Raw genomic sequence first — 25,860 nt, forward strand, 5'->3', positions numbered from 1 at the left:
ACATGGCTATTACAGAGGCTGTGAAGGAGGCAATTTGGCTTCAGGGGTTGCTAAAAGAGCTTGGTGTTGGACAAAAAAGTATCACTATTTTTTGTGATAGTCAAAGTGCTATTCAATTAGCAAAGAACCAAGTTTATCATGCAAGGACGAAACACATTGATGTTCGATATCATTTCATACGAGAAATCATAGAAGAATGTGGAGTCATGGTGAAGAAAATTTATACTACAGAGAATCCTACTAATATGCTGACAAAAGTGGTGATTGCGGTCAAGTTTCAACGTTGTTTGGATTTGATCAACATTGTTGAACACTGAAGATTGAAGATGAAGACACAACCAAAATTTGTTATTGAGAGAAAATTGAAGATGTGAAATTTTGCCAAGGTGGAGATTTGTTGAATTTGGCAAATCTCACATCGGTGGTTTAACCATTTGGTAGGGAATTTTTCCCTATAAAAGGAGGCTTAATGTTTAGGATTTTGATACACCTCTCATTTGTCTTCTTATCTTTTTAAGGCATTTGTATCTTCTCTCTTTAGTATTATTTCACTTGTATTTTTGGAGTGAAATAAAATATTGGTTGTGTCCGAGAAAGTAGACAAAATTGGCCGAACCTCGTAAATTCTGGTGTTCCTTTTATTGTTGCTTTATTATCTTATTTATTATTTGGTGGCTGTCATAATTTTTGGTATAATAGTTGTGACTCATTCACACCATATACATTTGGCTTCCGCAACATGCAGGAGTTCAGGTAATCATTTGGTATTTCATCGTCACCTTGGATGAAGCTATGTACAAAACCATTTTGTTCTTTACTATATGCAATTCAATCTGCCTTGAATTCCTGGTTGAATTATGGGGCGAAGGATGACACTCTCAGTCCTCAGATAGTTCAGTACCCTCTAAATTTCAGGACACAATAGCAGTGCAGCACAGGTGCAAAACGAAAGACAAAGAAAATACTCTATTGATGACTCATCTTTCTGGTGAACTAATGTGCCCTGCTCTGTATAGAAATCATTTCTAATAAATTATCCAGTTGGTCATACCAATCAAGGAAAAGACTTGAGAAAGGGAGAACAAATAGAAACAGCTAAAGGAAAGTTCTGCTATTTCTGCGCAAAAGAGAATCACATCTTATACCATACAGGCATAACTGTAGAAGAGTTTCATAATCATAACCTGTGCAATTTATTCCAAAAAAGCTGGATTGAAGAGTCAGCTATTCAACATTTTCCTAGCCTTCGGATAACTGGAATGTTGTGCAATCCGTCCTTTCAAATTTCCCTGCAGGAAATTTTTTCATGGCAAATCTACAAGGATTTTTAAGTTGTAACATAAACATTTTACTTCCCTTTGAACTTTTCTTTCGTAGTCAAACAAACAATTACAAGAACATTACTTTTCTTGTCTTTGCTTTACTCCATATTTCTTAAGAACACATTTTCTCTTTCCTCTTTAGACATTCAAAATGAAACCTAACAAAACAAAGTAGTAAAAGGTTTCTGAGCAATTGCTTCTTTCTGCGGCAGAAGTCAAAATTAAAACATCCTTATAACAGAAAAGAAAGTCATAATTAAAACATACTGAATGAATTTCATTTTTGCTATTTTTTGTACAGTTTGTTTTTATTTCTCATATACTAATCAAGCAATCAACTACTCCTCAATCCCAAACTGATTAGGTTCAGTTATATGATTATTTCATTCTAGTAGTAACTGAAATAGTACTAACTGAAACGACTTTAAAGACGAGTGGGGCTTTTTAACCCTCGTCCTTATTCCTACATTGATATACAAGTCCTAACTAGATTATAAGGACTCCCGACAAAAATAACAAAAATAAACTAAAGAGTTAATCACCACTATTTGGTATCACTTATATGCGGAAGTAAACCCCAGTAGTAACCATACAAGACCGATATACACGATCCACCACAATAAAATCACCATCAGCACCAGGTGTACATACAGGAACAACATGAATATCAAGAGAAGTAGAGAACAACGAGGCATATCCAAATAAGGGGTAAAATATGATGACACATATGAATAGATAGTCCCTGGATCAAACAATACAGAAGCATCTCTACGACAAACCAAAACAATACATATGATCACAGTTTCTGAGGCCACCGCCTTGGGTCTACTCGAAAAAGCATAGCAACGAGCCTGACCACCACCGATCTAGGAATCCATAACGGGATTCAATTGTTTCTAGGAATCCTAGGTAAAAACAATTTGTTTTTACCCTAATTGCACAATGTAATTGCGGAGGAAGGGAATTCAATTGAACTCCTTCCTTACTTTAGCTCCGCCATTTTATATGGACCCTTTATTTTTATTATTATGTCTTAGTCTTATTCTTAGTTAAGTTCACATTAAATCCGCGAGGTTATATGTTACATTGTCAACTTGTAGCACATTCATCAGAATAGTGATTTGGAGGTCTACATATGTATGGCAAAACCATCTCAGTCAACCTATCTTCGTTTTATCGTCTACGTTTTATATGTAACTGCAATATAGAAGAGTAAAGTTGAATTTTTCGTACGTTAGATAGACATCGACGAAATTCATAAACGAATTACCTGAGACGGGCGAGGCAAAAAAGCGGTGATGAAAGATGTAGCGCCGGTGGCCGATGTCGACAAAAAAACAACGGAAAAGGGTTCAAAATACCCTAAACTATTAAAAAAGATTTAAAAATAACCTTCGTTCACCTATTGGGCTAAACATACCCCTCGATTCACCTTTTTGGTTCAGTTATGTTATTTGACCATTAGGTCAATACTGAATTAAAAATAATTACTTAAAAAAATTGCAAAATATTTTTGTTATTTTAAACTAATGCACCAGTAGTCAACTAATTTAGTAAAGTTTCTTTTCTTCTTTTTTCCAGTTTTTAAAAAAAATATTTTTTTCAATTTTTTTAGAGCATTTTTTTTGTAAAAACTGAAAAAAATTGTAAAAACAGAAAAAAATAATTATTTTTAACAGAAATATTTTCGTTTTTTAAAAATTGAAAAATATTTTCAATAAAATAATTATTTTTAATTCAGCATTGACCTAAAGGTTAAAGGACATACGTGAACCAAAAAGGTGGATCTGGAGGGATATTTTTAGCCCAATAAATGGATGAAGGGTATTTTTTAAAACTTTTTTAATAGTTTAGGGGCATTTTGAACCCTTTTCCGAAAAAACAAAAAGGGAAAAAGGTAGAACCAATTAAACAAAATTATACTCCTCCATTTACCTTAACACCCTTTAAGAGGAAAAGCTAACCCCATTAACTTAAAGGGTAAATTAGGAATAATAGAAAAAGTTCTTTTTCCTCCCACGAAGATTGTCTTAAAAAGTTTAGTGTAAACACCGGTTGGGTAAGTATTTACCGTATTTACCCTTAAAAACCAAATTACCAAGAAGCCAAACTACGTACATTTACATCTCCATCACTTCTGAGCAAATCCTCTCCAAATTTTCCCCTCAAATTAAAGGTTAGTTATCCATCCTTTCTCATATTTTCTCCTGCTATTTAATCCGTTTAGCCTGAGGCATATATGATTACTTATTGATAAAAGTTTGTTTTTTAACCCAAAAAACAAAATTGTAAGGAAAAAAAAATTACATTGGCTTCGTTGTGGGCAGATTTGGGCTTTTGTGGCAGTTATTAATGTGCAGAAGAATAGTTTGTTTTATAAGAAAACTTGGATCAGTTTGAGTTTGCTTCATTACTTGTGGATCTTTTAGGTATTACACTGAAGAATAGTTTGTTATATAGAACAGATTGTAGGCAGGTACAAATGATAACTTTTAGGGATTTATTTTGGTAAAAAATAAAGAGAATACTAACACTAAGTAAATGTGTCATATTTAGGATTTTGATTTGTTTTAGAATTGGTTAAGCAAAACAAACCAAAGATGTGATATGGGCTGAGTGTGACTGTGTTCATATATGTAATATGGGCATTTAACCACATTGTTAAAGGATGGTGAACTGTGTTAGGAAAGGTCGATCAATCAATCAGTCAATTAATTAGGCCTAAGTCTCAAAATAGTTGGGGTCTATCATATATGAATTCTTTTTTCAAAAACTTGTGGTTTTCCTGTTTTATGAGTTTTATGTGTGTCTGTGTGTTGAAAGCAGGTTTTTGTTGTCAACTTCAATTATTGCTGGTAATTTTAGAATTCGCTGTGTGTCACCAACTTCCTTCTACTCAAATTCAATTTTTGCAGGTAATTTCTTTTATTACGGAGTATAAATTGGAGTGTTTAATTTGTTCATTATGGTGTTGTTTTTGTAATTTTTTCTGCCAAGACCTGTTTTCAATGGTTGATGGTGGCTAATACCATACAATTATTTTTTAATTTTTTAAAATCAGGGGATAAATTCAACTTTATAAATGTCAATAATGTTGTTCATCTCCATTATCTTATTACCAATTTATCATACCTGTTTTGGGCCGTAGTGGAGAACAAAATACGCTCAAGATGATAAATAATCGAACAAAAGAGAAAAGACATCCTTCTCTAAATACACAATGCTGAGAGCTTAATTGCTTAAGGAACACGGAGGTAAACGAGGAATAGTAAAATGTCATTGTAAAGAAGGCAAGTAGTTTGGGAAAACGGAAAAGGGTCATTCCTGCCCCTATACTATTAAATATTAGTTATTTGTACCCCGTTATACTATTCAACCCTTTTTATCCCTACCGTTAGTGATATTGATATATCTACTCTCTAATTAATGGTCCCAACTGGAACACATGGCGTAATCCTAAGATACCATACCTTTTTCTTTTATTTTTAATTTGCATTTGCGGGGAATTAAGACACCCGATTTGAACCCACTGATTGACCCGATCCAGAACCCTTTAACGGGTTAAATTAAATGCCCCCTCCAACCCGTTTATTTCATTAAACCCCCAAAAGCTATACTTCTACCGTTTCTTCTTCTTCATCCATCCCCAAATCTTAGGGTTCTTCAATCTCCATATTCTTCAATTTTCTCACAGTTGTTCCCGTAAATCAGTCATTTAGTTTCAACAATGTCACAAGATAGTTGTTCGTCTCAAGAAGTTGGTTCGAAGAGGAGGTATTTATGCGATCTGACTGCCCACTACTTTACGACTTACACTACATGCAACGCTGGTCGGAGATTCTACAAATGTCCTAAACCTGATGTGAGTTAATTAATATAATTATTGTGTTGTGATTGTTCGATTCTTTTCTAGATTGAAATCATTTCAATTATTTTTCCAGAAAACTTTGTGTGGTTATTTCGAATGGGTTGATGAAGTATTATCGGACAGAGCTGTGACTGTTATTTGCAAGTTGAAGTCGCAATTGGATGTAGCCAAGGTTGAAAGCCTGAAATTAAAGAAAAAGTTGAAGCAATGGAGGCTATAATTGAAGTTGGAGAGACCGAAACAAGCATGTTGAAGTCGATGTTGGATGCGGCTTATCTCAAAAGGGACTTATTGAAGAATAAAGTTGAAGAAATGGAGGCTACAAATCAACTGGAAAGGACCAATTCCAAGAAAATGAACTTAGTTATTTTGATATCATGGGACCTATTTGGTACCTTAATTGCAGCTTGTTTGATGAATTAAATGATATCTAATGTTGTGGTATTTTGTATTATTAAGTTAATTTAGGTTGGGATATTTAGAGCAATGTATTGTATATTATTGTATGTTATTAAATGCCTATTGTATTATGAAGCAATCTAGTGTGTGTTGGGTGAAAGATGAAATTAGCCATGTATTATGATAACCCATGTGTTTACTGCTGTTCATTTTGGATTTTTTCTCGTGTTAGTTATAAGTAGTACTTTTGGCAAGATGAATAATGTAGTATCTATTGTATTAAATGTTCTTGCACCACCTATCTTCATTGCTTATCTGCTGAAGATATTACAGTTTGAGTATGAAATTAAATATCCTTGAACAAACTAAGTAGCTTGTATCTTCACTGTATGAGTATCCAACTACATCGAAAACATCCAAATCTGGGTTCTCATAATGTTCAACAATAACGTGACATAAACTGAGTTTGTTCAACAATAGCTAAACTGGTTGATACATATAACATGACATTAAAACTATTAATTTACAATGTTAACTGTTAAGGTACAGTTAAATTGACCTACGGATGCCATATTATCACCCTAAAAGAAGTTACCACCTAATTCATACTATGACATCCAATTGTCATCACCAACCTAGCAAAAAAAGAGTAGCAGTAAATGTACTGGCCGAAGCCATAAATTACATCACCAACCAAATTATTTTGACAAAAAATAAGTCCTAAACCATTACTCCAAAAACCTACTTCCCATTACCCCAACATAATACCCTTCTTTCCCTTTCTTGGTTGCAATTTTCTAATTTTTTTTCTGAGCTTGCATCTCCAGTTGGTTGCTACTTACAACATTTTTTTCCTTCCATGTGAGTCCTCTTGGTGAGTAGGGCAGGTTTGAAGGATCACTCACACCAGCTGAACCACCTCTTACGGGGATAACTCTTGACACAGATGGAAGACTTAGTTCTTGTCTCACTTGAAGCCTTGTCCTTGCCTCTGAAATAATTTTTGGCCTTATAGCAGGGTCTTCTTCATCTGCAAATTGTGGGGGTAAAGGTCTACTAGAAATATCTCTTAGATCCGAAATGACATAAAAAATAGTTGGGGTAGGATTGAACACAAGTGGACTGTTGGAGGCTTGACTATTTTGAGATTGTTGGGGACCTGATAATGGTATCTCTTAATCAATGTCTTCATAATCTACAGTTCTTTTCCTTTTCATTGTTTGCTTTCCTTTAGATTGTGCACTAGATGGCTGTCATAAACAGAATACAAAGTGTTAAATAATATAAAGTTTACTGTTAAAGACTTATAGTAGTAATAATTACCTTTGTACACCCTCTTGTATTATGATTTGGTTCTTCACAGTTGTTGCAGTTCATGGTTCTCCCTTTCCTTGAGGAAGACCATTCACCTTGTCTCTTGCTTGCCTCATCTTTTTGCTTATTTCTCTTCACTTTATGTCTGCCAGCTAACTTCACCAAATTTGGTGGTTCCATGGCTTGTGATGTGTCTATTTTTCAGAATTTCTCACCCTTGACAGGCTGCAATTTATGTGAATAAGCCTTTAGAGCAGCATCTTTGCTGTACCACCAATGCATTTGCTCTAGAGGGTCATTCCTCTTGTAAATCAATGCTTTGATTGTGTGAGGACATGGTATTCCTGAGAGTTGCCATTGCCTGCAACTGCATTGCTTCACTTCCATTCTGACAGTATGTTTATCTTCTCCTTCTCTAATCTCATAACCAGCATCTCCATTAAAGTGAAGCAAACATGTGTGAGCGATCTTCAAATAATTAGCATACAATTTCATGCTTTGTGGACTGAAGTCCCGAGTCCATGACTTCACTTGAACTTCATGTTCTCTCAATAAGGTTATACCCTTAACTCTAATATCTTCCAACATCTTGACTATTGGTTTATACCTTGCATCCAAGATCCATACATTAAATGACTCTGTGAAGTTATTGTTCGCTGCCATGTTCTTGCACACAGTGTCAAAATAAGCTCTACACCATGACTGGGGAGGATAATGTAGCAAATCCCTCATAGCATCTTCATCCATATCCCCCATATTCTTCAATTGGTCTTGAAAATCCTCCTCATAAATGCTCCAGGCACACCACCATAGAAGCTTCTTCATCTCCCCAGATTTCCATCTCTTACACCAGTTAGCCTCAATGTGTCTAACACAATATCGATGGTTAGCTTAAGGAAGTATTGTTCTCATTGCCTCAATCAGACCCTACAAACCATGATCCAAACAGAAAAACAAAAAAGATATACAAAACAGTAACTTATAGCAGAAATGAAGTATGAAAAAAATAGAAAAAATGCTGAAAACTATGAAAAAAAACAGAAACAGTTATAGGAAAAACAGAAAACAGTGAACAGTTATGAAAAAAACAGAAAACAATAGCTGAAAACTATGAAAAAAACAGAAATCAGTTATAGGAAAAACAGAAAACAATTTGTTTACTATGAAAAAAATAGTGAACAGTTATGAAAAAAAAAATAACAGCTGGAAACTATGAAAAAAATAGAAACCAGTTATAGAAAAAATAGAAAATAGTTATGAACAAAAACATAAAGCAGTAGTATGAAAAGTACCTTTTGCTTGTCTGAGATGAAAGTGTATCCTTCTCCATTCTGTAGGCCCAATGACCCTATTAACAATCCTAAAAACTAGTTCCAAGTCCTCTTTGTTTCTTTGTCCACTACAGCCCATGCTATTGGATAAAAATGGTTCATTGAGTCTTGACCAACAGCAACTAGAAGATGTCCTTTAGTTTTTCCCTTAAGAAATGACCCATCCAATCCAATAAAAGGCCTCAAACCAGCCTTAAAACCCATCTTCAGTGCATTAAAACAGATATACATTCTTAAAAACAGAAGATGTCCTTTAGCTAGTGCATCTTTTGACAAGTTAATAACAATATCACTTCCAGAATTACTTTTCTTCAACTCATTGGCATATGCCTCTAGCTTATTATACTCATCTTTAAAGCTTCCTTGTAGCTTATTAAGAATCAATGCTTTTGCCCTCTTGCATTTTCCATGGCTAAGATTTAGCTCAAATGCATCTTTTATGTCAGCCCTCTTCTCTTTCACTTTATATTTTGGATTATTTGATAACTTCTTCTTAAAATAATTTGCAATAGTAGAGTAGTCAATAGTGCTATTATCATAAGCAATATAGGTCATGATGTGGGTTTAAGGTCTTGATTCTTACCCCTGGATAATTTCCATCTTTAGAGATTAAACAAACAAATGGGCAGCCAATTTGACACTCATACCTAAGTCTTGTTGTATCACTTTTTTTAAGAACTATCTCTTTCTTATTTTCCATAGCATAGAGTTTTAGACACTTCCTAGTTTCAGAGATGTCCTTGAAGGTCATACTCTTGTCTAGTTCCTTATAATCATTCAATTGATCAATAATGCTCATGTTTCTTTGAGTTGCAATACTATCTAGTTCATCATTGTCATATTCTGAAGACTCAGAATCATACTCATCACTATCCTCACCTTCAATTGAGCTACAGTCAGTAGAAGCCTCGTAATCATGTACTACAACCTCATCATATTGAGTAATATTAGGTACTTGGACTGACATCTCACATTCCTCAACAACAAACCAATTAATAACATTATAATTGTAGCTATCAGTACCAACCATTTCTAACAGACACCTAATACCACTATCCCCTTCAACTTCATAGTAGCTACCAGAAGGGGCAGAAAAAATAAGTTGTTGAATACCAATAAACCCTAATTCATTACAAAACTCATCTACAATGTCTTTATATGAAAGGAGGTCAGAGTCATAATCTGTCCAAGTGTGCAATAGGTTCTTAGCATACTTCACTTGTGGCTCTCTAATTCACTCCCCACCATAGTTGAATATTATGTCCAGATTAACCATATTAGAAATCTGAAATTAAATAACATAAAGAAAGATTAGATAAAAAAACATAGGCATAAAAGAACATTAAAAAACAAAAAATTTCACATAACCTAAACCACCATAGCCATAAAACCATCTCCAAACCCTAAACCACCCAAAGAAAACAGAAAAATGGGACCAGCACATCAACCAAAACAAAGAATTTCACAAAAAAAAAACTAAAATAATCGGATTACCCCACATTCATGACCACTAGTGAGTAATATTACCCCACATGCAGTAAAGTCAAATTTGGCCCATAAAGAAAAAGCCAAAAGTTGCATTAGAATAATCAGAAATTGCAGTAAAAACCATTAAAAAAATCAACCAACACACGAATCCCTAAATAAAGATGATAAAATCAAAAAAAAAACTTAAACCCTAAAATCGACCAGATTAAACGTATAAAATAAACGCTATCTTAAGACACATTACTACAATAATATAGGCTAACAAGAATGAATGTATCATTTTGGTTGAAGAATAGTATCTTTACACCATAGGAAATTGAAGAACCCTAAGATTTGGGGATGGATGAAGAAGAAGAAACGACTGAAGTAAAGTTTTGGGTGTTTCAAAAAATAAACGGGCTTGATGGGGTATTTAATTTAACTCGTTAAAGGGTTCCGGATTGGGTCAATCAGTGGGTTCTAATCGGGTGTCTTAATTCCCCCCACATGCGAATTAAAAAAAAAAGTCTGGTGTCTTAGGATTGTGCCACATGTCCGTTCCAGTTGGGACCGTTAATTAGAGGGTAGATATATCAATATCACTAACGGTAGGGATAAAAAGGGTTGAATAGTATAACCGGGGGAGGGGGTACAAATAACTAATATTTAATAGTATAGGGACAGGAATGACCCTTTTCCGGAAAATACATTTCATAGTGGAAATAGAAAGGAGAGTTCATTCCATTTCGAAATTGTTATATTTAGCTTTTCGTCCATCCTTGCCTAAGTAGCGGAATTGGATTCTGTTTGATTGGATTCACCTGACATAATCTTAATAGGTTTAGAAAGAGAATTTTTTGTTATTGGAACGTACCGACTAGTTATGAGCAGCGGCGAAGCTAGAAATTTCTTCAAAGGTGTTCAAATTTTTAAAAAGTGAAAAAAAATTAATTACGACAAAGGGGTTCAATATGTGTTATATACTTTTAAAACGTAATATTTTACCTATATACACAGTGTAATTTTTCGACGAAGGGTGGTTAAAGTGTAATTTTTCGACGAATGGTGGTCTGTTGACCACCCTTATAACCATGTGGCTTGGCCACTAGTTATGAGCTCGGATTTGATTTGGTCCATAACCTACTGTTGGATAGAAGAGGTATAAATATTATGTGATGTGAGTATTTTGAACTTAAGAGTCGTAAAATTGTCTTGCCTCTTTTACACTCTATCTCAGATTGATCTTTCATTGATTTGACATGATAAGTTAATAAGTACTCAAACCCAGGCTAGCAAGTATCAGGAGCAGCGTTTGATTTATAGGGGAAATAGATCATTTTATTGCTCAGTCATCTTTAGATACAAAAAAGAAAAAGAAACAAAGCAAGAGAAGATTTCAAGAATGAGTAATTCCCGAATAACCATGTAAATACATTTTCTGTATTAGGGACAACGACAGCTGAAACAGTATCACTATTAAGACTCAAAGAGCGTAGAGAAATACATTTTCTGTATTAAAATATTTTCTGTTTTAGTAATAAAAGTTTGAATATATATGTAGAAAGTGAAGTAGTTAATTTGTTGAGGAAACTAATGTGCATTGATCTTTAAGAGATGAGAACTGACCATTTTTGCCAATGATGGATCACCTCTTTCATTCACCAACTTCCACGTACCTTCATTCTTTTGCTCATTTCTTGGGGTGCTGTATTATTACCGGTCAATATGGCTAGATATTCTTGCGACTGTGAGAGTGGTGAACCGGGTCACTCTTCAGACCATGTATTCAGCTGTTTTCTTCTTTGTCTTTGATTCCTCCGGTTGTGGTGGGTTGAAGGGCAAATAAATGTCTAGTATTGGCAGTTTTGGTTGCATTGTCCTCCTTTTATAACAGATACCTGTAATTAAGTGGAGTAGTACTCTGCTTCTTTATGTTATGGTATGATAGCTGCTGCTTTGGTTATGTAAACTAGTGGATATTTCAAATGGGTTTAAAAGTTACATTATGTAGTGATATTAGATTAATACTCCATCTATTCTCATGTTTTATTTTCTGAATTTATTTTATATTGATATACATCCAGTAAAGGAACTTCAAAAGGTTCTAAATGCGAAATTAAAATCAAGTTTCAGTTCTTGGTTTCCTTACTGATATTGAATGGTTGACATTGCACCATTGACATTTTGGAGTTCAATGTTGAGTTGGCTGCCAAGTGATACTGAAGTTCAATAGCTGCTTATAATTCTTCTTTTTTTTCCTTTTTTTATTTGATAAGTGTTGAACTTTGTTAGTTCTTATGAATCTGGATATAATAACTTCTGTTTGAAAATTTTGATATGAAATTTACCTACATATTTATTTGGTGTCACTTTGATCTGATCAAAGGGATAGAGAAGCTGTTTCTGGGAGACCCTCAGCTTAGAGACAATAGTTCCGTAACAACAACAGAAACCAGAAAAATAGTATCAGCATCATAAAATATAGCAAATAAATGGAAATGCCAAAATGTGAAAGACAACACAAATGTAAAACACAACAAAAATCGCTAGTCGTCCTAGACAAAACACTATCAGACTAGCTGGCGCAGCGAGGAGAAACGCTCGACTACCCCCTAACCTAAAACTCTAATGTTTGGCCTCCACACTTTCCTATTTAGGGCCATGTCCTCGGAAATCTGAAGTCGCGTCATGTCCTGCCTGATCACCTCACCCCAATACTTCTTAGGTCGTCCTTTACCTCTTCTCGTAACTGCCATAGCCAACCGCTCATACCTCCTAAGCGGAGCATCTAGGATCCTCCTCCGCACATGTCTGAACCATCTAAGACTCGCTTCCTGCAACTTGTCATCCACGGAAGCCATGACCACCCTCTCCCGAATATCCTCATTCCCAATCTTATCCATCCTAGTGTGCCCGCACATCCATCTCAACATCCTCATTTCTGCTACTTTCATCTTCTGGATATATAAAATCTTGACTAGCCAACACTCAGTCACATACAACATGGCTGGTCTAACCACTTCTTTGTAGAACTTACCTTTAAGTTTCGGTGGCACATTCTTGTCATACAAGACTCCAGACGCTAACCTTCATTTCATCCACCCCACCCCTGATACGATGCGTGACATCCCGTCGATCTCCCTATCTCTCTGGATAATAGATCCTAGGTACTTGAAACTCTCTCTCTTAGGGATGACTTGTGAGTCAAGCCTCACTTCCACGTCTGCTTCCCCTGACACGTCGTTGAACTTACACTCCGAATATTCTGTCTTGGTCCTACTCAACTTGAAACCTTTAGACTCAAGGGCCTGCCTCCATACCTCCAGTCTCTTGTTAACGCCGTCTCGCGTCTCATCAATCAGAACTATATCATCAGTGGACAACATACACCAAGGCACCTCCCCTTGAATATGGTTTTGGCAAATAAGAACGAACTGAGCGCAGATCATTGATGTAACCCCATAACCATTGGAAACAGCTCTGAGCTACCTCCTACAGTCCTAATCGGAGTCTTAGTTCTATCATACATATCTTTTATTGCCCTAATATAAGCTACCAGTACACCTTTCACCTCCAGGCATCTCCAAAGAACGTCCCTAGGGATCTTGTCATACGCCTTCTCTAGGTCAATAAACAAGATGTGCAAATCCCTCTTCCTATCTTTGTACTATTCCACCAACCTCCTAATAAGGTGGATTGCTTCCGTAGTAGAATGACCCGGCATGAACTCGAACTGGTTCTTTGATATAGACACCGCCCTCCTTACCCTCCCTTCCACCACCAAACTTTCATTGTATGACTCAGTAACTTGATACCCCTACAGTTGTTACAATTCTGGATATCACCTTTGTTCTTGTATATCGGAATAATCGTACTCCACATCCACTCAACTGGTATCCTCTTCGTCTTGAAAATAACATTAAACAGTCCAGTTAGCCACTCCAAGCTTGCTCTACCTACATACCTCCAAAATTCTACTAGGATCTCATCTGGTCCGGTCACTTTGCCCCGACTCATCTTACGCATCGCTCCCGCGACCTCCTCAACCTTAATATGCCTACAGTACCTAAAGTCTTGGCGACTCTCGGAGTTCCCCAATCCTCTGAGACGATGTTTCTATCCCCCTCTTCGTTCAGCAGTTTATGAAAGTATGACTGCCATCTTTTCTTAATCTGGGCCTCTTCCATCAATACACGACCTTCCTCGTCTTTGATGCACCTAACTTGATCCAGGTCATGAGCCTTCCTCTTTCTCGCTCTGGCCAACCGAAATAACTTCTTGTCCCCACCTTTGGCCCCCAGTTCATCATACAACCGACCAAACGCAGCAGTCTTAGCCTCTGTGACTGCTAATTTCGCCTCCCTCCTAGCTTTCTTATATCTTTCTCTGTTCGCTCTTCTCTGCTCCTCGTGAACTAATTAATGAGGGGGTGCACTGTGAACTAATTAAATTCTAGTTGACTAAGTTTGATCACTTTCACCTGCATAGAAGGTGCACTAAGCTCCCTTTATGTGCGAGGTACAGGGAAGGGCCGGACCACAAGGGTCTATCGTACGCAACCTTACTCTGCATTTCTGCAAGAGGCTGATTCCACGGCTCGAACCTGTGACCTCCTGGTTATATGGCGGCAACTTTACCCGTTACTCCAAGGCTCCCCTTCACCTGCACAAAAAATATTTCTTAAAAAAATGTTAGATGAATCGGGAGATATAATAAGAAAAGTAAAATGGCTAAGGGCATGGTCGATTTTTATGCTGGTTCACGTAGCGATGTGGTACCTACATTTAGTCACCTTGGAGTTGGACCACCAGGCTATCTTATTAATTTCTAGAACGAACCACACACGTAAATCGAGGTGAGATAAAAGGAGGTTTTTAAGGCCTCGGAACACAGAATTTACTTGTAACTCAAGTAAAGACCCTTTTGGCTCATCACATCCTCCACCTCTAAAATAATCGTTCGTCCTCGAACGGACATAGAAAAGAAGTACCTGAGTCGGGGAAAAGATGGGGATATCGGCTCCGCATATCGGACTCGGACTCCCAGGTAGCTGCCTCGGCATGCTGACCTCTCCTCTGAACACGAACAGAAGGGTAACTTTTCGATCTCAACTGACGAACCTGCCGGTCCAGAATTGCCACCTACTCCTCCTCATAGGTCAGATCCTTGTCCAACTGGATAGTGCTGAAGTCTAACACGTAGGATGAATCGCCGTGATACTTTCGAAGCATGGACACATGAAACACCGAGTGCATAGCCGATAAATTCGGCGGTAACGCAAGTCTGTAAGCCACCTCTCCCACTCGATCAAGAATCTCAAAAGGACCAATGAACCTAGGGCTTAGCTTGCTCTTCTTCCCAAATCTCATCACGCCCTTCATGGGCGACACCCGGAGCAACACCCGCTCTCCGACCATAAATGCCACATCACAAACTTTGCGGTCGGCATAACTCTTCTGCCTAGACTGAGCAGTACGAAGCTTGTCCTGAATAATTTTCACCTTATTCAAGGCATCCTAATATGGTAGGCGGTGTCGGTCGCCAGTTGGATGGTTTGAGCCGGGAGAGGCTTAGTTGTTGGGTACAGATTTAGTAATGCCTTATAGGGAGCCATCTGAATGCTCGACTGGTAGCTGTTGTTGTAGGAAAACTTTGCTAAAGGCAAGAACTGATCCCACGAACCTCCAAAGTCCATAACACAAGCTCGGAGCATATCCACCAAAATCTGAATAGTACGCTCGGACTGTCCGTTAGTCTGGGGATGAAATATTGTGCTCAACTCGACCCGTATGCCCAACTCATGCTGAACTGACCTACAGAAATGTGAGGTAAACTGCGTACCTTGGTCAGAAATGATAGACATGGACACACCATAAAGACGAACAACCTCCCGAATATAGATCTCAGCCAACCGCTCCGAGGAATAGGAAACTGCCACAAGAATGAAATGCGCTGACTTGGTCAGCCTATCAACAATAACCCATACTGCATCGAACTTCCTCTGAGTCCGTGGGAGTCCAACGACGAAGTCCATTGTGATCTTCTCCCTCTTCCACTCAGGAATCTCAATCTTCTGGAACAAACCATCAGGTCTCTGATGCTCGTACTTTACCTGCTGACAATTCAAACACCGAGCTACATAGGCAACAATGTCCTTCTTCATCCTTCTCCATCAATAATGCTGCCGCAAATCCTAATACATCTTAGCGGCGCCCGGATGGATAGAATACCGAGAACTATGGGCCTCCTCTAGAATCAACTCACGAAGCCCATCCACATTAGGCACACAAGTACGACCCTGCATCCTCAAGACTCCATCATCTCCAAATGTAACCTTCTTGGAACCTCCGTGCCGCACCGTGTCTCTAAGGACAAGCAAATGAGGATCATCATACTGCCGATCTCAGATACACTCAAATAATAAAGAATGAGCGACTGTGCAAGCTATCACACGGCTTGGCTCAGAAACATCCAAACTCATGAACTGATTGGCCAAAGCCTGAACATCCAAAGCAAGTGGTCTCTCACCGACTGGAATATACGCAAGGCTGCCCATACTGGCTGACTTCCTACTCAATTCATCGGCCACCACATTGGCCTTTCTCGGATGATACAAGATGGTGATATCATAGTCTTTCAACAGCTCCAACCACCTCATCTGCCTCAAATTTAGCTCCTTCTGCTTGAACAAGTATTGCAAACTCTTGTGATCCGTGAACACCTCACACGACACGCCCTATAAATAATGCCTCCAAATCTTCAGCGTGTGAACAACGGCTGCCAACTCCAAATCATGAACTGAATAATTCTTCTCGTGGATCTTCAACTATCGCAAAACATATGCAATAACCTTGCCATTCTGCATCAAAACCGCACCAAGTCTAATACGCGATGCATCACAATATACTGTATATGGCCCTGAACCTGTAGGAAAAACCAACACTGGCACCGTAGTCAAAGCTGTCTTGAGCTTCTAAAAGCTTGCCTCACACTCATTCGACCACCTGAACTGGGTACCCTTCTGGGTTAACCTGGTCATCAGGGCTACAATAGATGAAAACCCCTCCACAAACCAACGGTAATAGCCCGCCAAACCCAAGAAACTCCGGATATTTGTAGCTGACGTGGGTCTAGGCCAGTCCTTGACTACCGCAATCTTCTTAGGATCCACCTGAATATGCTCTGATGATACAACATCACCCAGAATGCAACCGAACCCAACCAAAACTCATACTTCGAAAACTTATCATATAACTGACTATCTCTCAAAGTCTGAAGAACAACTCTCAGATGCTGCTCATGCTTTTCTCGGCGGCGAGAATAGATCAAAATATCATCAATTAAGACTATCATGAAGGAATTCAAGTAAGGCTTGAACACTCGGTTAATCAAATCCATGAAAGTTGTTGGGGCATTTGTCAACACGAAGGATATCACCAAGAACTCATAATGCCCGTACCGAGTGCGAAAAGCTATTGTAGGGAGATCAGATGCCTTAATCCTCAATTGATAGTAGCCAGATCTCAAATCAATCTTTGAAAACACCTTGGCACTTTGAAGCTGATCAAACAAATCATCAATCATCGGCGGATACTTATTCATGATTGTGACTTTGTTCAACTGTCGATAATCTATACACATCCTCGTCGATCCGTCTTTCTTCTTAATAAACAACACCGGCGCACCCCAAGGCGAGACACTAGGTCTAATGAAGCTCTTATCAAGCAAGTCTTGCAACTGTTCTTTCAATTCTTTCAACTCTAGCGAGGCCATACGATATGGCAGAATAGAAATGGGCTGAGTGTCCGGAGCCAAATCAATGCAAAAGTCAATATCCCTGTAGGGCAGCATACCCGACAGGTATGTAGGAAATACCTCTGGAAACTCACGAACAACAGGCACAGAATCCATAGAAGGAACCTCGGCACTAGAATCAGGAACATACGCCAAATAGGCCAAACATCCCTTCTCGACCATATTTATGAGATAACCCTATGGGTGGAATAACCAGGAGTCCCTCTCCACTCTAAATGAGGCAAACCCGGCAAAGCTAAGGTCACAGTCTTGGCATGACAGTCCTAGATAGTGTGGTAATGTGATAACCAGCCCATCCCCAATATGACATCAAAATCAACCATATCCAAAAGCAACATATCTACTCGAGTCTCAAAACCCCCAATCATAACTATACATGAACGATGGACACGATCCACCACAATAGAATTACCCACCGGTATAGACATATACAGGAGCACTCAAAGAATCACTAGGCATGACCAGATACGGGGCAAAATAAGATGATACATAGGAGTATGTAGACCCTGGATCAAATAGAACTGAAGCATCTCTACTACAGACCAGAACGGTACGTGTAATAACTGCATCGGAGGCCTCAGCCTCGGGCCTGGCTAGAAGAGCATAACATAGGGGTTGGGCCCCACCACTATGAGCTACGTCTCTGGGAAGGCCTCCTGTTGGCTGGCCTCCACCTCTAGCGGCCTGACCTCTACCTCTAATACCTCTACCTCCACCTCTAGCACCTCTATCCCCACCTCTAGCTGGCTGAGCGGGTGGTGGACCACCTGGTGCCTGAACCATGGCACGGGAACCCTGTTGCTGCGACTGAACACCCACTAATCTTGGATAAGCCCTCCGAATATGACCATACTCACCGCACTCAAAGCATCCACTTGAGTGTTGCGGCTGAGGAAACTGAGACTGACCCTGGCGGGCCGGATGACCATGAGAATAGCTCTAAAGAGGAGGTGCTCTGATAGGACCTGATGGTGCACGGTAGAACTGCTTATCATAATACTGCACATGAGAACCACAACCACCTGGAGCACCATGAGAAGTTTGAAGTGCTGAATGAAACAACCTAGGAGGATGGCCCCTACCAAAAGAATCCATGCCTCTAGATGAAGCACCACTGAACCTGATTGAATGACGGAGCCTCTTGTCAGACCCCTGACCACTGCCCTGCAATAGAACCATCTCAACTCTCCTGGCCACACTGGTCGCATCCTGAAAAGAAATCTCGCTCCCAGTCTCCTTAGCCATCTGCAATTGAATCAGCTGAGCGAGTCCCTTAATGAACATCCCCACTCACTCTCTCTCGGTGGGAAGTATAATAAGAGCATGACGAGCCAAAGCAATGACTTTGGTCTCATACTGAGTGACGATCATAGAACCCTGTTGGAGACGCTCAAACTGCCTCTGATAGTCCTCCCTCTGAGTGATAGGAAGAAACTTCTCTAGAAATAGCTGAGAGAACTAATCCCAAGTCAAGGCAGGCGACCCAGCTGGCCTAGCCAAACAATAATCCCTCCACCAAGTCTTAGCGAAACCTGACAGGCGAAAAGCAACAAAGTCGACCATATTGGTCTCCACTATCCCCATGTTCCAAAGAACCTCATGACAACTGTCTAAAAAATACTGGGGATCCTCTGAAGATGTACTACCATAAGTAGTAGTGAACAGCTTAGTGAGCATGTCCAATATCCACAAAGCATCGGCAGACATAGCTGCTCCATCACCGGTCTGAGCTACTACACCCGGCTGAGCTGCTCCAACTGGCTGAGTTGCTGGAGTCTGAAACTGGGGAGCAATCTGCTCCGGAGTGTGGGTAGCAAGAGTCTGTGCTCCTCCCCCAGCCTGAGAGACGGCTGGTGCTACAGGAAGTAAGCCTGTACAAGTAACACTCTCCATAAGGCCCACTAGATGGACCAAAGCATCTTGGAGTACTGGGGTAGCAATGAACCCCTCTGGGACCTGAGTTGGGCCCACCAGAACTATCTGGGCCAGAACCTTATCATCAAACTCTACATGAGGCTCCACCGCTGGTGCTGCTGCTCTAGGCTGAGCTCTGCCCCTACCTCGGCCCCTAGCACGGCCTCGGCCTCGTCCCCTGCCCCTCGTGGGAACTGCTACTGGGGGCTCGGGCTGCTGGTCAGTGGATGAAAAAGCACGTGTTCTCGCCATCTACGAAAGTACAGAGTAGAAATTCAATTAGCATTGAGAAACCAAACCGCACGATAGAGATGAATAGAGGTGAAACTGTTCCTAACTCTGCAGCCTCTAGGGATAAGCACAAACGTCTCCGTACCGATCCCTCAGACTCTACCAAGCTTGCCCATGTATTGTGAAAGCTAAGCAACCTAGAGCTCTGATACCAACTTGTCACGATCCTGACTTCCCACCCTCGGGAGTCGTGATGGCACCTACTCGTGAAAGCTAGGCAAGCCGAGCGTTATAGATCTTATTACTCTTTTTCCTTAACCTTTTAACAATTTCAAATTAATATGCGATCCACAGCGGAATAATAGTAATAATAAAAGAAATACGGAAGACGAAAGCTGATAATTAACCAAATACTAGTACGAAAACTCCAAAATACAACTCTTCCCAGAACTAGTGTCACAATATCACGGATCATCTACGAATACTACAACCAGTTGTCTGAAAAGAAAGATACAATCTATCTTTGAAGTAAATGAAAACAGAATATAAAAGTTAGAAGGGGACGCCAAGGCCTGCGGATGTCTGCAGGACTACCTCGGGTCTCTGCTGGACTGAAGGCAGCAACCACTCTAAGGTCCAAAAGCTCCGATACCGAGATCTGCACACAGTGCAGCGTATAGTATCTGTAGACATGTGATTTTTGACACTCCCCAAGATTTTTATATTTTAGCACATAAATATTTAATTTAGGTCTAATATAGCTATTTCAACTATTTTTGACTTCTTTACTTTATTTTCGTCATAAAAATGAAAAATTACAAAAAATACTTTAATATGTATATTTCATAATTCTAAAAAAAATAATACAAAAATAGTACCTTATTTTTATCTTTATATAATTTTGAAAATACAAAAAATATATAATTATTTCATGTTAGCTTTTGCATTGTATAGTATTTTTATCTTATTTTAAAATGAGTCAATTAAGGTGTTGGATCACAATTTTAAGAGTTTTTGGAGCCCAATTTTTAGCCCAATTCGGATTAGTCCATTAAGTCTAGGGACCCTTCTAGACTCTTCTTTGGAACAAAAACAAATAAAAAGGACCATAAGGACTTAACACAAAAAGAACTAGGGACTAATTGGTAAAATACACAAAAATATACCTAAACCTAGACTCTAGGTATAAAGGAATGGCAAAGATCAGAAACAACGACCTCCGATTCTATAACAAAGAAATGACCACTCTTAATTAGGAATTTTCCTAAAAAAAGTAGCAGCAACTCCTTACGAAAATTCCATCCCGGTCACGCCGTTTCACCACCAAAACACCTCCCTTTTCAGCCACAAAGCAAACAACCCCAAACCAGCCCCTTCCCCCCAAATTAGGCAAAAAACAGCTGAAAAATGACCGAGCAACAACCAAAAAATGCAGCAGTGTTCATTTCCAAAATCGAGCTGCGTCGCGTTACATGAACCATCCAAAATTGTTCGTTGCCACGACCGTCAAAACCCAGTTGATGTTCGGTCTAGAGAGGTTCGGTCAAGCTGAGTTTTTCCGGTCCTAAGTCAAGGTTTCTATTCGATGTTTACCGGTTTCAAGTGCGGATCTCGATTTTTGTTTCTCAAACAGAAAGTTTCTTTTACTTTGCTGTGTTGAAGGAACCTCTAGCTATGAAGGTCTGTTCCTACTTTGATTACTATTACTTGCCTTTGATTACTATTACTTGCCATGCTTTAGCCGATTAAATGAATGCATAATTTTGTTTATCTAATTTTTGTTTAACTTTTGTTGGGATTGGTTACATATATATATATAAATGCTTTGGGGTGATGATGGAAAACCGTTTGTATATGAATACATAATTTTGTTTATCTAATTTTTTATTTAACTTTTGCTGGGATTGGTTATATATATATATATATATATATATATATATATATATATATATATATATATATATATATATGTATGTATATAAATGCTTTGGGGTAAAAGACTTGGGCCAATTAATGTTAATTTGCTCACATGTTTTAGGAAATGGGCCGGGTAAGCAAATTGTTTCACTGTTTTTCAAATAAATATTATGCATAGTTTAAAAGATCCCACGAATTACGGGATGGTGCAGGTTGTGTTTAATCTAATCAAGAAGCTTAATATATGCATTCAACATGGAACCAACTTGCTGCTAGCTCTCTTTGGAATTGATAATATCTCCATTCCTATTTCCTTGTATCGAAATTCCATATCCCCCTAGTTGTTTGCTGCTACTTATATGTTAACAATAATTTGCAATCTGTCATGGGACGAGAGAAGTACAGATGCAGAATTGCTTAGAATTGATGCCAATATTGAGTTACAGACTACCTATTTCAATGTCCTGCACTCTTGCAACTTATTTGTTTGTAGTTTAGTAGTCTTATATCTTTATATTGCTTCTACTGCAACCTATGAACACCGTAGTTGACGCGCTATAATAAAATGATGACAACTACGGGTACGACTCCCATGGCATGGTCATAATACATAATTCCTAAACTCGGGTGCGCATTTATGTGACCCAAATTCAAATCCCAACAATATCAAAATATGTCGAAGACCGCGGGTGCATTTATGTGACGTGGTTCAAGACGTGTTTTAACAATGTTACAATATTCGTAATAATTAAATAGAGAGGTTAAGTTAAAATTTGCACATAGGTTTAACATGTACTAAAATCAAGTAACTAAGCCGAATATAGCAATTGAGCGACCGTGCTAGAACCATGGAACTCGGGAATTCCTAACACCTTCTCTTAGGTTAACAGAATTCCTTACCTGGATTTTTTGTTCGCGGACTGTAATACAGAGTCAATCCTTTCCTCGATTCGGGATTTGAACCGGTGACTTGGGACGCCATAAAATTATCCCAAGTGGCGACTCTGAATTTTTAATAAAATAATCCTGTTTCGATTGTCACTTTAAGTTGGAAAAAACTCCCTTGTATACTCCCTTCAGGGGTGTAGGTAAAAAGGAGGTGTGACATCTCTGGCGACTCTGCTGGGGACAAAAACCCAGAATCTCTGGTTCAGGGTTCAAGAATTCGAGCTTAGACGAATGGTTATATTTGGTTTTATCTGTTATCTGATTTTATTTCATGTTTGAGTCTAATGTGCTAAATGTTGCTTTTGCCCGCTTTGATATTATCTGAACTGTATATATAAACTGCTACGAAACCCCTCTCTTCTCTCTCCCAAGGAGTGTACGTTGGTCGTGACTTCTTTCTGTTAGTGTCATATCCCAAATAGAATGAGGTTCGGACAAGTTGCAAAGCCGAATGATTTTTTGGTTACCGGTATGCAGCTCCCCCTCGGCTCGAGTTGTCCGCTCAGGTAAGCTAGGTCTAGAACAATAAACCCCGGGATTTAAGCCTAGAAAAATACAGCTTCATGTCGGATCCCTAGTAGGAACGCTTGCTTGCATCATGTGCATTTGACTTAGGGGACTCAACACAGGGGTTGGGTCCGTCTAGGACAGGTGTACCCAAAATAATAGACCATCTTGATGCATCCTATGTACTACATGTTGCATTTCTTCAAGGGTAAAAGGGTCATTTGGCAGACCAATGATAATTGAGGGCGAATGAAAAAAAAAGAAAAAAAGAGAAAAAAAAAGAGAAAAAGAGAGGCTGAAGTGTGAGGATGAAGCGAGTAGGGCCCAATTATATTTTTGTTACATTTATTAAGAAAAAAGAGCATGGAAACTTCAAAAAGATTTTGCACTTCTTATCATTTTTCAAAAAATCAAAAAATCGAAAAAAAGAAAAGAAAATCTAAAAAGATTTTATACGTTTCATCATTTTTCGAAAAAAAAGAAAAAATGTGTTTTCTATATGTCTGTTGCTTTTTTATTATTCACGCCCGTACCCAATCTGTCCGAACTACGCATACCAGATTCTCGTCTTTCGGGGCGTGATACGTGGAAACCCACATAGGGTCCGTTCTTCTTAGTAAATCTTAGGTTCTTGGCTTTGCGGGGTCATAGCCAAATTTTGCAATTCTATCCACCTTTTGGCCAAATAAGCCAGTTTGCAAAAATAGCCTAAATCATGTCTTCCATGTGTCCAGTAGGGAATGTTATTGTCTCACATAGTGTTGATTTAAAGTTTTCTCATACAGGTGCGGATTTACTTACCGAAGTTTGAGCATGACATGCCCCAGGACCCCCCGCATTCAGGAGTTACTTAAGGAGATTTTTATATTTGTTATTTTTATTTTATTTTTATGTTTTGAGTATATTTTTTATGTCGTCTTTTACTTTCTAGTTTTGTACAGCAATGTCGAGTTTTTTTTTGTTATTGTACTTTTTATTTTGTATTTGAAAAGGTGTGGTATAACTCAAAATTAAAAAAAAACAAAAAGATATTTTGCGTTTTTATATTTCCATTAGAATTTTCTTTAGAAATACTACTCCTAGAAATCAAGAAGAAAAAAAATTGAGGTGTTTATGTACAACAATGTCGAGTTTTTTTTGTTATTGTACTTTAGTATATTAGGACCGAAAAAAAAGAAAAAAAAAAGAATTTTCTTTTAGTATCTCTTTAAAAGTTTTCTTTAAGGCAATAATTCCAAAATCCAAAAAGATTTTTCTTGTGAGGTGTTTCTTTGGGAAATTATTGAAAGATGAAAAAAAAATTCTTTTTATTTTCATTAGAACTTTAGGATATTGTACATAGAAAAAAAAGCATACTTTATCTTTTGTTTATCATTAGAAATTTTCTTTTAGGCAATCAAAATTGAAATATAAAAATATTATGTTTTATCTTTTTCATTGCTTGCTTCGAAATCTTGCGTCAGGATATCAAATGAAGATTCAAAATGTTTTTCTGTGATTTATTCCTTAGATTTCCTTCATAAAAAAAAAAGAATCAAAAAATATTTTTCTCTTTTAGGGTTTTCCTTGATAATTTCTCATAGAGTATCCGTTTTAAAAAAAAAAAGAAAAGAAAATGAAAATGTTAGTTTGTTTACTTTATTCCCAATCTTCCAGAACTACGCAAAGATCTGATTCATGCGGCGTCATGATACGTAGGCAACCTACATAGGTTCAATCGAATCATTTTTTTACTGTTAAAAGAAAAGAAAAAAAAAGGAAAAAAGGAAAAAAAGAGAGAAAAAAAAAAGATGCAATTGTGGGATGTGAGAAATGAGAGGAAAGAAAAGAGTGAAATTAGAAAAGGAGGAAGGAAAATGATCAAGCAAGTGCTAGAAAAGCAAAGAAAAGAGAGGATTAAAATGAACAAATTGGGATGATGCCAACTGACCTTTGTACCCTCGGAGTCATTTTAGAACCGATAACTGTGGCTAGGTGCATTGCACATAAAGTGAGATTATCTTATGTTAAATGCTCTAACGCTAACGTGATGACTTCATTTTGTTATATTCATAGCAGAAGGGTGGTTGGTTTGTGGTTTTAAAGTGGTAACTCTTCTCTATAACATAAAGTCAAAGGTAATGGCAGACAACAACAGAACTGAGTTGGTTGATACCAGCGCTCGAAAGCAGTTGGTTGAACAGGACAATGGGTTGGTTGAAGAGGTAAAGATGTTAAAACAACCCATGGCTGACATGTATCAGGCTTGGATGGCTGGGAAGGCGCCACCACCCAGCTTCTTAGATGCTGCCCTTACCCAAACTTCGGACACAATGACAGATGATCCTTCATACTCTCCAGATCCACCCGCTTATCTCCAAGCTCATGATGCCCAATATTACCCTTCAGAGGTTGCCCACAAGGTTCCCTACTCATACAAACAAGGCCCAAGGGATGAGCCTCGTGTTGAAAATGAAAGGTTCATAGGAAGAAAAGGGAAAGACGGGCACCCAAGAGGCTGAAAGGCATAGAACAGTCCTTAAAAAACAAGCAAGGAACGGGAGACCAGGGAAGCATGGCTTATAAGGAACTGTCTGTGTCCCTTGACGTTCGCCTGCCCGCGGGGTCTAAAATGCCAAAATTTAACTTGTATGATGGGTGTGGGGATCTGGTAACCCACCTGAAGGTTTATTGTAGTGAAATGAGAGGTGTTGAAGAGAAAGATGACTTGATGATGGCGTATTTCAGTGAGAGCCTGACTGGGGCAGCTTTGGACTGGCATGCTCGTCAAGATGTTGGTAAGTGGCCTACATTGGGTGACATGACTCAAGATTTTGTTCAATACTTT

General features: G+C 38.4%; 1 protein-coding gene and 2 long non-coding RNA genes across 4 annotated transcripts; 2 read left to right on the plus strand and 1 right to left on the minus strand.

The window, feature by feature from the left end:
• Window positions 1-3,394: 3,394 nt before the first annotated feature.
• On the plus strand, window positions 3,395-5,770 carry LOC107788782 (uncharacterized). Of its 2 annotated transcripts, none has more exons than XR_001648698.2 (4): window positions 3,395-3,498; window positions 4,149-4,237; window positions 5,017-5,184; window positions 5,264-5,770. It is a non-coding gene; the product is annotated as an uncharacterized LOC107788782 (long non-coding RNA). The 2 variants fall into 2 exon arrangements; XR_012696955.1 differs by having other exon boundaries at window positions 5,034-5,184.
• A 1,334-nt stretch (window positions 5,771-7,104) lies between these two features.
• LOC142165949 (uncharacterized) lies at window positions 7,105-8,233 on the minus strand. The gene is made up of 2 exons (XM_075224340.1): window positions 8,196-8,233; window positions 7,105-7,771 (listed from the first exon to the last, which is right to left on the minus strand). The coding sequence occupies exons 1-2, from the start codon at window positions 8,231-8,233 to the stop codon at window positions 7,105-7,107; spliced, it is 705 nt and encodes a 234-aa protein (XP_075080441.1).
• A 12,614-nt stretch (window positions 8,234-20,847) lies between these two features.
• LOC142166325 (uncharacterized) lies at window positions 20,848-24,079 on the plus strand. Its single transcript, XR_012696657.1, has 2 exons — window positions 20,848-21,341; window positions 23,819-24,079. It is a non-coding gene; the product is annotated as an uncharacterized LOC142166325 (long non-coding RNA).
• The last annotated feature ends 1,781 nt before the right edge of the window (window positions 24,080-25,860 follow it).

This window comes from Nicotiana tabacum, chromosome 11 (assembly GCF_000715075.1).
Source record: "Nicotiana tabacum cultivar K326 chromosome 11, ASM71507v2, whole genome shotgun sequence".
Lineage (NCBI taxonomy): Eukaryota > Viridiplantae > Streptophyta > Magnoliopsida > Solanales > Solanaceae > Nicotiana > Nicotiana tabacum.

Excerpts from the sequence above, each read along its gene's own strand:
- LOC142165949 (XM_075224340.1), bottom strand. The coding sequence starts at position 8,233 with ATGGAGAAGGATACACTTTCATCTCAGACAAGCAAAAG. Across the intron at positions 7,772-8,195 it reads TCATCTCAGACAAGCAAAAG|ACACATTGAGGCTAACTGGT; the intron begins GTACTTTTCATA and ends ATATTGTGTTAG.